Raw genomic sequence first — 11,391 nt, 5'->3', positions numbered from 1 at the left:
CTAGTATAGACTCCTGAAATTCTCTCTGACATTTAAGTGAATTATGGAGTCTTTCTGAATTAATCTCAGTGTGGTACCAAGGAGACATCAGATTTTGAAGCTGTTTATGTAGCTTGGTCTGTGACCCAATATCTTTATGCCTCCATTACCTCATCTGTAGAATAAGTTTTATGCTTCCTATCCCACTGTCCACAATAAGAACTGAACAAAAGGTTGCAAATATTTTAGGGTATCTGCAAGGGGGTCAGGGTACGCAGGTAGAAGGCACAAGAGGAAGTAGATTTTTTTCTTTATTAATAGTAAACATCAATAAAACCACCAAAGGACTATGTGTGCTTTAGGAATTAAATAGACTTTGTGAATGTCCTGGTCCCATGGATTATGTAGCTTCTTGGAGAAGATGCATTTGGAATTTCTCTAGAGATTACTCTTCAACTCTTCCACTCTTGATCAATCACTTACTTCCTTCATGAACTGGTGGAAAGAGGGGCAGCAACTCTGTGCCTGGCCCTGTGCTGTGCTGTTACCTCAATGCCCTGTGAGATTGGCATTATCATCTCCATTTCACACACAAGGGTGCTGTGACTCTGAGAAGTTAAGTAATTTGCTAATGATGACAAAATTGCTAAGGAGTGGAGATGGAATTTGACACCAGCCAGTCTCACAGAAAAACTTGAGCTCTGCAGGAAGGCAGCAGGGCCACTTTTGGTCAGAACTCAGCATTTGTCAGAGGAGGGTGCATGTGTCAGGGACGAGACCAGCCCATCCATGGGCCTGATCCAAGGTGGGATGTCTTCTCATTTATGCTAATCTCTTGAATTGGAAAAGCCAACAGGCACGCTTGGGGGGCATTGAGGAACATTGACACACTGATTTCCCTGTGCCCTTTGCTTTAAGGAGAGGATGGGAGGCCCACAGCTTGTGAATATGGGTATTCTTTATTCTGGCTGATGTCCATGCATCCCTGATTGAGGTGTAGGGGTAGGACTGGTACCCCCAGGTATGGCACATCCAGACACCCTCTCCTCTGGTGACATGGATCAGTTGGAGGCACTCACAACAGAAGAAGAGATGACTTATCATATAGCTCTGAAAAGATTTTCATGTCTCTGCTTGACACACATATTTGAAGGAGGAAGGCAGATCTCCCTCGTCTCTCACTCTTTCTGCTTTCTTTGGCCTCTTTCTGTAATTCTTTGGTCTGAATGGGTTGGATGAGGTTCCTAAAAAAAAAAAAAAAAGGATCTTAAACCATCAAGAATTATTGGAAATACAACTTTTTTTTTCTTAAAGAAAACAGCACTTGGTGTTTCTTCTTCATAGTGCTAGCCATAATTAAAGTTGATTTCATAAAAAAATAAAAATAAAAAAAACAACAAAGCAAAATAATAATTGATTTGATTTTCTGGTTAACTGCTGTTTACTATGATTGCCTATAACGTCTGTGAAGACTTACATTCCATCTTTTTTTCCCTCCGCTACATTCCAGCACCTAGCCCAGTACATTTCCTTGTGCATTCAGTACATTTTGTAAGAGCAATAATTATGTGCATATTACCATGCTAGGTACTGGAAGTACAAAGGAAAATAGGACACAGTTCCAGCCCTTCAAAAGTAGATAGTCTAGGAAGTGAGGCAGAGACATAAACAGGTAATTTCAAAGAGAGAGAAAAAAATGTGTCACAGAGAGAGAGAAGAGGGTACAGGGAGAGAGGAGAAATCTGGGAAGTACCACAGGGTGACAGATGCCTGATTTCACCAGGTAGAGGAAAAACGGAGGGGCATTTTAGACAACCACATTGCAGGAGGTTGGAGTGCACGAGGGAGAGACAAGAGGTTTCCAGTTTGGAAACCTAGACTGGAGGGAAGTTGTCAATGCCCTTGTATGCCTTGCTAAGGAGGTGAGTGGCTTTTTTTAAAAAAAAAGATTTATTTATTTATTTATTTCTCTCCCCTCCCCCCCACCCCGTTGTCTGTTCTCTGTGTCTATTTGCCGTGTCTTCTTTGTCTGCTTCTGTTGTTGTCAGTAGCACGTGAATCTGTGTTTCCCCTTGCTGCGTCATCCTGTTGTGTCGACTTTCTGTGTGTGTGGCACCATTCCTGGGCCAGCTGCACTTTCTTTCGTGCTGGGCGGCTCTCCTTACGGGGTGCACTCCTTGTGCGTGGGGCTCCCCTACGCGGGGGACACCCCTGTGGGGCAGGGCACTCCTTGCGCGCATCAGCACTGTGCATGGGCCAGCTCCACACGGGTCAAGGAGGCCCGGGGTTTGAACCTTGGACTTCCCATGTGGTAGACGGACGCCCTAACCACTGGGCCAAGTCTGCCGCCTTGAGTGGCTTTTTCAGTCGAGAAAAGTAATAGAGGTTTTTTACATTGAGGAAATGATGAGCTCAGATTTAGTCTTGGAGTGTGGGATTAGCTAGCTGTATGTTGGGTATGAGTGGGGAGGGGAGCAAGGAAACCAAAACAATGAGCTTTCTTCAAAGTGCCAGGAATAGAAGATGAGGCTCTGAACTGAGGCAGTGCATTGGGATAGAGAGGAAGGACTGGATGTGCAAGAACCATTTCCAAGGTAGAATATACAGAACTACCTACCACTACAGCTAAAATGTGGAGATGAGGGAGAAAATGAGTTGAGCGTGACTCAAGTTTTCTAGCTTGGAAGACTAGGGTCTTTGGTAACATAGTGAGATTGGCAATAAAGAAGCCAAAGGTGGTTCAAAAGAAGGAAACTTAGCCATGTCCTGTTAAGTAAATGGAAACAGAGACTCTGAATTTAGAAAAGAGGCTGGGTATGGGGATTACAAGCCAATGAGAGAATGGGTGTTTTAAGAATTTAAGTTCAACTGTAGACTCATGGCAAGCAATGATATTTAAGGAAAAGGTAGAAGAAGAGTTAAGAAGACTGAGAAAGAGTAGACAGAGAGATATGGCAAGAAAAAGAAAATGGTATGCCCAAGGCTCTAGGAGGCCTCAGAGCCCCAGGTGAGGAGATTACACACTCTCTTCTAGGGGGAAGATGGCCTAGAGGCCTCTGGAAGGCAGAGTAATGACCCCCTCACCAGCCCCCAAAGAAGCGCACACCCTAATCTCTGGAATCTGAGAATATGTTACCTTACATGGCAAAAGAAAATTTGCAGATGGAAATAAAGTTAAGGAATTTAAAATAGAGAGACTGTCCTAGTTTATCAAGTGGGCACACTATAACCACATGGGCCCTTAAACTTGGAAGAGAAAGACCAAGAAGGGGGCAGAGAGATGTGATGACAAAAGAAGGGGTAGGAGAAACCTGAAGTGTGAGAGGGATGGACACGCCAATGCACTTTGAAGATGAAGGAAAGAGGCCATGAGCCAAGGAATGTGGGCAGCCTCTAGAAACTGGGCACAGGCCTTAGCTGAAGCCAGCAAGGAAACAGGGACCTCAAGAGCAAAGAGCTAATTCTGCCAGCAGTCTGACTGAGCAAGGAAAGGGAGCCTCCCCTAGAGCCTCCCGGAGGAAATGCAGTCCTGCTGACACCTTGATACTAGCCCAGGTCAGACTTCTCGCCTCCAGAACTGTAAGTATCTTTGTGTTGATTTAAGTCACTACATTGGTGGTAATTTTTATAGCAACAGTAGAAAACACAGACTCACATAGGCCAGGCTCTTTGCTTGGCTCCTCTTCCTCAGCCTTGTCCTAGATGCCAGTAATCCCTATGTGTCTTTAGTTGGGACTTTGCTTCCTCCCCTCTTATGTTCTGTCTCAGTAGTGCCAGGACCCAAATCTAATTCCAAGGGGTAAAAAAAACCCTTAAAGCAAAGATTGCAATTTAGTGGTCTTTGGGTCAATCTTGGCCCTAGTCAAGATTTTCACTGTGTTTGAAAAACTAGGAAATTTTAGATAAGGTCTCTATTTCCCATTCTTTTTCCACCTTTTCTCCCTCTCTCCTTTTCTCCCTCCTTCCCCCTTCTTCCTTTTTAAAAAAGTAACATTATGCTAAGTGAAAGAAACCAGACAAAAACTACTACAAATCATATGATTCCATTTGATGTATAAAATATAAATCAATCTACAGAGACAGAATTAGATTAGTGGTTATGTATGGCTGGGAAAGGATAGAGGGATTGAGAGGTGACTGCTAAGGAGTATGGGGTTCTTCTTTTTGGAGTAAAGAAAAAGTTCTAAAATTGATTGTGGTGATGAATGCACAATTCTGTGATTATACTAAAAGCCATTGATTGTTTAAAACAGAAACATAAAGACACTGGATTTGATTTGCTGGCACTGATTGTCTCTGTCCTTGAGATGTGTTCTTCAGTTCACTACAGTCTCTGTCGCTCTTGGTCATCTCTCTTGAACTGCTCTACACATTTATGTTACCTGCCTGCATTCTGTAGGTGACTGACATTGTGACACTAGCTAAAGCTTGACATCAGCACCTGCTAGGATCTGGGATCACTGCAATGAGAGCACAGGAAGTTAAAGGAAGCACTCAGTAGGACTCAGTTAAAGAGCAGCTTTCCCTCCCTACTCGAGGTGGTCCTAGTAAATGCTGTGAAGTCTTTTAAATAGCATGTTTGTGGGGCTTGTGTCCCCACACACAAGTACGCCCATGGGTGAGCATAGGCAATATGCAGAGAGAGATAATTAAGAAATGAGGAAATGGGGCAAAGAGTTGAACTATCTTTTTTTCTCCTTAGTTGGGAGAACTTGTAGGTTCACCTGTGCCCCAGTCCTCTGTGGGGGTATTTAGGCAGGTGCCCCTGAGTCAGTATTTTACTGGATCTTCATCACCTTGTTCCTGGCCTAGAATCCTCCCTGATTTTGTGGGCATCCTCACTGGGGTCTTGGTGTTACTTTTTGACAAAACTCTTTTGGTGCCTCAATCCCAGTAATTTGGCTCTTCTCCTTTCCTTTCCTCGGATCTTGCTTTAGTTCCTGCCCTGATATGCAGGAACTGGAATTCTATTTCATGTTCTCTCTTCCTTCTATTAATTGAAGTCCTGCTCTGAAACTCTAGCCCTGTTATTTTGCTCCATTCCCTTCTTCTAGACCTCCCTGACACTGAATGATTGGCTTGATGCACTTTCTCCCAGTGGCCCTTACCTCCATTCAGACCTCCATAGCCATGCCTGCCTACAGTCCTTCCTGGACCTCCTTCAGAACCCACCCAAATGGTCTCACAGTCTGAGGTATTTATGAGCCTTGTTCTGAAATCACATTTTCCATCCTTGAGAAAAGTCTAGCAAATAAAAGACATCAGCATGGCAGAAAACTTAGGCTGGAAATTTGAAAGGATTCTCCAATAAGTTTTCTAGTCCTTCCTCATCCGCAACCCAAGGAGACAATGAACTTCCCCAATCCTCAGAAGTGGATGGCTCATTTAGTAAATTCTGTCATTTTACTCCTGGTTTTATTCAAAGGACAGAAAATGGACATAATCATTCTAAAACTATGACAACAGTTTAGACCTATTGGTAAAAAATTTTACAAAGAGTCTCTTTCTCTATTAATTGGCTAAGGGTCGCAACTCCAGAGGAGAGCTATTTCTTTTGTGCCTAAATATTTGCATAGATGGTTCCCATGGAATTAGCCCTGGAATGAGAACAGAATAAGCATGTTCTAGTGCAGACTTTGTCATTTACCACCTAGTAATCTTAGCAAAGTCACTTACCTTCTCTGTGTGTCAGTTTTCTCATCTGTTTAAAAATAAGCTATACATGGCTTCTCATGGAGTTGTGAGGCTCTACTGAGTCAATGGATGTGAGTCATTGCACTAATGGGAGATCCTAGCATTAAAAGACATCACCTGGCATGTTTATCATAACAGCACTTTGCTTCTTAGAGTGTTCAATGACCGTCTACATCATTTGTCATGGAATTCTCCAACAACCCTGAAGCAGGGATTTGTACAAGGCCATGCAGCTGCAGAAGGAGACTAGAACCCAAGTCACCTGACCCCTGGAGTGGGGTGTTCTGTTATATGCCCACTGTCGAAGACCACCTCTGACGGACCCCTGGATCCGGGGAGAGCAGAGGTGCTTCTACTCATGCTCTCTGCTTGCTTCTTACCCACTGCAGTCCAGCCCCACCATATCCGGGCTGTCACCCCACTCCCCTTTTTCCAGGGGCAGATGGCACTGGGGTATTTAATTTCTGACCAGAAAATGTTGTCAGTGTTCCAGGCTTCTGAGAGATGGTTTGCCTCTTTTGGGGGCCTGGCTTGATTACTTCTTCTCCTTTTTGAGGTGAAGTATTTTCGATCTGAGGGGAGAGAGAAGAGCCAGGTGTCACAATGGTGATGAGGTAACTGGAATTTCTCTCTGTGCTGGTTTGTTGCTGTCATTTCCTTTAGGAATGACACTAGTTAAAACCAAAGGCTTTTGCTTTCAGGACAGGCCCTCTCACATTTTTATTCTCATTTTCCTCTCTAAGAGCTTATAACCTCTGAAGTCCTGCATTGCCTTTCCAGTATAAAGAGCTCCAAGGTATCTGATTTGTCTTCCAGAACATGACTGGCAAATGATGCCTGTACAGCTCCAAGTCTCTATTGGCCTGTGGCAAGTCTGAGAAGGGAGGAAGGCTTCCATCCACGGAGCCTGCTGTTCATAACTTTGACCTTTAAGCAGCAACTGGGCATTCCTCAGTTGTGGTTTCTGTAACCCCCGGAGATTCTCCTAAACCCTTAATTTAGCATCAATCCCACTTATATGCTTCTGTAGAAATGAGTTAGGTTGAATCAGATTTGACAGGTTCAAATCCTTTTTTCTTACTGCCAAAATCCTGCCAGCCTGCTGGACAGAAGAACAATTCTTCTTTCTTTCCCGCCGTATATACTTTGCCTTAAAGGGCTCGAGTGTCAGGGAGGAAGGCAATAAAAGATCATCTAGGACACTCTTCCCCAAGCAGTAGTTTTCAACCTTAGGATGAGTCAGGGGCCCTAACTAGATGGGAGGTTGACTTGGACCAACACAGAGAAACACTTTCCTAACTGTCTGCCCTAACTACAGGGCTCTCTGGAGGCAGCAAGTTTAACTTCTTAGACCTATGAGGAGGGGAATGTCAGGATGTAAACTAGGTTCTCTGGGAAATTTTCCTGTCTCCCATGGTACACTTGGACAAAGCAGCTCTGAACTGAAGAAGAGGTTTCCCGGCTCTTGCCTACCCCACGGACGGACTCAGGTGCAAGGGGGACGGTGCCTGTCTCGGCTGGGAAAGGTTGCTAGATGACGCTAAAGACAAACAGAGAGAGAAACTGCATTAGAATCTATGGCAAGGACAGTCCCTGGAGGGCCTCCTACTTGGGAGGGGCTATTCCAAAAGATCTTCCAGGGAACACCTCCAGGGCAGGCTTTGGGAAAATGAAAGTGAAGCAGGGATGTCCCAGGGATATTCAGGAGACCCGATTCATCTGCTGCAATTGTGTGTGTGTGTCTGAAGTAATCTTTCATCTAGATGCACAGGCCATGATGCCAATCCCCAGAGAACCAGAGGATTAAAATAAGGAGATTGTGCCAGATGAACTTTAGAATCACAAGACTTTAGGGCTGGTGGGATACTATGGGCTTCATGGTGGTCTCCCCCATTGAGGAAAGAGGTCAGCCAGGATATAGAGAAGCTTACCTGCCTCTAAGGACTATAAAATAACCAAGAAGATAACATTAATCAATGAAAGCTGTGGACACAGAGTCCTGGTAGTTGAGTCAGGAGACCCACTTTCGACCGCATCTCTGCCACCCATAAGCGGTGTGATCCCGAGCAAGTCCCTTGACATTTTAGGGACCTCAGTTTCCTTGTGGTAAATAAGGGGATTGGACAGCCGGGCACCCTCTAAATAGTGGACTTTTGAAATCAGTGGGGTTCCGACTCCAAACTTACAGTTCTGGGGTGGACTCGCTATCATTTCCCGCTGTTGAGGCCGCACCCACTCCACACCTCTGAGCAGGGTGAACCTTAAGGTGGTGTGGTCCCCTGGGAAGGAGGAGGGGAGGAGCGGTGAAAAACCTGTAGGACAGCCTCTGACAAAGTAAGTCTCCAAATAAGCAAGAAGGCTCTTGTTTACTATTCCTTAGATTGCAGGACCTAGTGCCAGACCGTTATCTAAATCCAAATCTCTGTATCTCAGATGAGGGCCTGAGGCTAAGAGAAGGGAAGCAGTGTGGGAAAGGGCACTCAGCTTACACAGGATAAGTCTCAGGCCTTGATGCCCAGTGGCCAGCCTCCCTAATTTAGAGCATCCCACTATCCTCTTCCTCTTTTGAATACCAGGAGAGATTTGGGAATTTACTTCCATGCAGCTCAGATGTCGGAAATAAGCCAAAGGTTGGGGCCCCTTTGGATACTTCTTAAAATAAGGAACATTTTTGGAATACTCCTTGGAATGAGGATTGTTTTCCTGCCCTGCCTGTTTGCTTCCCTCTCCTTTTTCTCCTACTATTCCCCTCTTCTTTCTCCAGCTTCACTCCCACCTTAAATAATCTTTCCCACCCACAGGGGCATTTAGCCCCACATGACAAAGAGATTGCTGGTTTCTGTCTGCTGACATGACATTTCTCAGACAGAGACAAGAACACTAAATAATGTTCATTAATCGTCAGGCCTGCTGCAGGCAGTGAGGCAGGTGATTTGTTTGTTGTGGAGGAGGGGACGCTTTCAGAGGAGCGGGGGCTGGGCTGAGCTCTAAAACAAGTCAGAGTTGCTTTTGCCTTATTTCAGGCAAGCCAGGGATTGATTTAGGTCTCAAGGGCCCTGGTGTGCACTCCAAGAAGCAGGTGGAATGCTCGTTCACAAGAGCTGGGTGTGGGGCTGGGGGTAGATCTCCAACACAGGGACACAAGATTGGGACAAGTTTGAGCTGATGCAATGGAATGCTTAGCTCCATTATGATACAGTTAGTTGTTGTTTTAAATTCTCCTGCCCTAGGGAAGCAGACGTGGTTCAACTGATAGAGTATCTGTCCACCATATGGAGGGTCCAGTGTTCGATCCCCAGGGCCTCCTGACCCGTGTGATGAGCTGGCCCATGTGCAGTGCTGCCACGTGCAAGGAGTGCCGTGCCACGTAGGGGCATTCCTCACATAGGAATGTTCCAAGTGCAAGGAGTGCGCCCCGCAAGGAGCGCCGCCCCGCATGAAAAAAGTGCAGCCCATCCAGGAGTTGCGTTGCACACACACCGAGCTGATGCAGCAAGATGAGGCAATAAAAAAGAGACACAGTTTCCTGCTGCTGCCGGAAAATGTGAGTGGACACAGAAGAACACACAGTGAATGGACACAGAGAGCAGACAATGGCAGGGAGGGTGGAGGTGGGGGTGGAAGGGGAGAGAAAAAAAAAACTCTTTAAAAATAAATAAATAAATAGGTAAATAAATAAATAAATAAATAATAAATGAATAAAAATAAATTCTCCTGCCCTGCTCCATATTTTGTACTGATGCTGGTGGGGTCCGCAGATCCTGTTCTCTTCATCTCCCAGAACTTTTGCTGCGGAGGCATCCAGCCTGGCCTTTGCCAGGCACTGCCCTGTCCATCTTGTACCTCTCATCAAAATTCCCTTTTATCCAAGCCCTGGGTTTTCACTGATCTGAACTAAGGTGTGCATGCAGACATTGATTTTATTGTTGTGTTAACTCTTCCACAGATATACTTCTTCACCAGAAGGATCTCTCTCTCTTACTCTTTTTCCTAGTTATACAATTTATACTCATTGTATGAAATTTAGAAAAGGTGGAAAAGTAAATTTCCCTCTGTTTATCTATCATATATCTATCCTTCAGCTACACTACCCAGAGATAACCCTATTAATACTCCCATATTTCCAAGTTTTTCCTATGCATTCATAAAAATGATATATATATACACATTACGTGTGTGTACATAATTACAGTCTTTGTTCAATCCTTTATTATTTTCTTAGTTGTCATCACAGTAAATGCTTCTGAAATGATAGCTTTAATGGGGATGAAGCAGGGGCTTCTTAAATAGCAGTAAAGCAAGTCACCACCTCTGTAATCCATCACATGGGCTGTGACACCATGCCCAGAGGCATCCTGGGAGTTATTTCAGGGAGCAGATATGGGAGGGGTGCCCTCTTGCTAGGACTATTAGTCACAGATAAAATGTCCTTTACTTGGTGTGCTGCTGCTCCTGTGAGGGTCAAGTTAATTACATGCCTACCCAGCCAGCAAACAAGTTCTGTGAAGTCATGAGGCTCTTCCTCCAGGCCCTCACTTCCTCTCCAGTCCTTTGCTAAAGAGAGGGGCTGAGGGTCATGTGGTTGGGTGAAACACTTACCTGCACTCCAAGGAGGGCATTTGTATGTAGGTTTAGGGGGACTTCTTTTCTCCTTGAACTTCTTCCCCATGGATAGTAAGTAATTTCGTTTTTCCTTCCAGGAGCAAAACCTGTGAGAAGAATGGCTTCTTGTCACAGGGAGAAAACCTGCTGAGGGCGCTGGAACACTGGTATGTGGGGAGGTCGGCAGGGACCAGTCCTCTCAGAGAGTGTGGGCTGTAGAATGGAGAAGAGGAGAGGGTCCTGGCCTCAGAGTGCTGCCTGCCAGGGGCCCTACTTCTCAGGCTTCCTCCTTGCCCACATTGGTTCCTGGGAAGGCCTGACATGGGCAGTATGTTAGGACTTCTTTCTGGAGTCACCAGAGAACAGAGTCTGTAAAGAATCTGCTGTACCCATGCCTGGGGTAGTGTTAGTCCCTGGGGTGCTTGCTTGGGCCTCAGGCTCTGGTATCCCTGTCTAACACCAGAGGATCTGACCAGCTTCCTCTGAGGTCCTAATCCCAGGTTTCAATGCTGTGCCTTCCTGGTAGCCTTGATTACTTCCCCTCATTCCCAACAGTCCCTTTCCCTGGAACAGACCTTGGTTCCTCATAGGAATGCAGACTTATGGACTCAGGGTATCTTGAGAAGCGTTGCTGCTTGGAGGCTCTCACACCCTCTCCGTCCCTTCCTCCCTTCTCCCCCTAGCCCCTGCTATCCCTGTCCTCAGCCTGCCCTTAAGTTGGACCCCTTGTAGATCAATCTTGGCTAAGACTGGGTTTATTTTCTATGCTACCTTTGGTGGTGTTGACTGCTACCCCCTCCCTGAAGGGCAGACTGTTTTCTCACAGTTGGTTTCTTCCATTCTGCTTGCTGAAACAGGTCTCCCTCCCATCACAGTTCTCCCACTCTGCCAGGGCTGTGTTACTTTTGACAGGCAACAGACCTGGTTTCTCATTCTGTTTTTACCATTTACCAACTATGGGATCCTAGACAAGTTCCTTAACCAGTCTGAACTTAAGTTTCCTGTTTTGTACAGTAAGGTAATAATACTTTGCCTCACCCACTTCATAGGGTTGTTGGGAGAGTCATCTGAGATAATATACAGGAACAAAATATCAAACTCTTCATAAGTGAGACA

At 45.4% G+C, this 11,391-nt stretch overlaps 1 protein-coding gene across 1 annotated transcript in view; it reads right to left on the bottom strand.

Moving 5' to 3' along the window:
• Positions 1 to 1,138: 1,138 nt before the first annotated feature.
• RGSL1 (regulator of G protein signaling like 1) overlaps positions 1,139 to 11,391 on the bottom strand; it is a 103,757-nt gene continuing 93,504 nt past the window's right edge. The window contains exons 19-23 of the mRNA XM_058309318.1: positions 10,273 to 10,382; positions 7,860 to 7,952; positions 7,147 to 7,213; positions 6,143 to 6,245; positions 1,139 to 1,223 (exon numbers count right to left, since the gene is read on the bottom strand). Of these exons, the coding sequence (XP_058165301.1) occupies positions 6,209 to 6,245; positions 7,147 to 7,213; positions 7,860 to 7,952; positions 10,273 to 10,382 (307 nt within the window). The 3' untranslated portion in view covers positions 1,139 to 1,223; positions 6,143 to 6,208. The remainder of the gene's footprint in view (positions 1,224 to 6,142; positions 6,246 to 7,146; positions 7,214 to 7,859; positions 7,953 to 10,272; positions 10,383 to 11,391) is intronic.

Source organism: Dasypus novemcinctus, chromosome 13, assembly GCF_030445035.2.
Source record: "Dasypus novemcinctus isolate mDasNov1 chromosome 13, mDasNov1.1.hap2, whole genome shotgun sequence".
Taxonomy (NCBI): domain Eukaryota; kingdom Metazoa; phylum Chordata; class Mammalia; order Cingulata; family Dasypodidae; genus Dasypus; species Dasypus novemcinctus.
The sequence above is the reverse complement of the archived record's forward strand: the minus strand, read 5'-3'. Positions and strand labels throughout refer to the sequence as shown.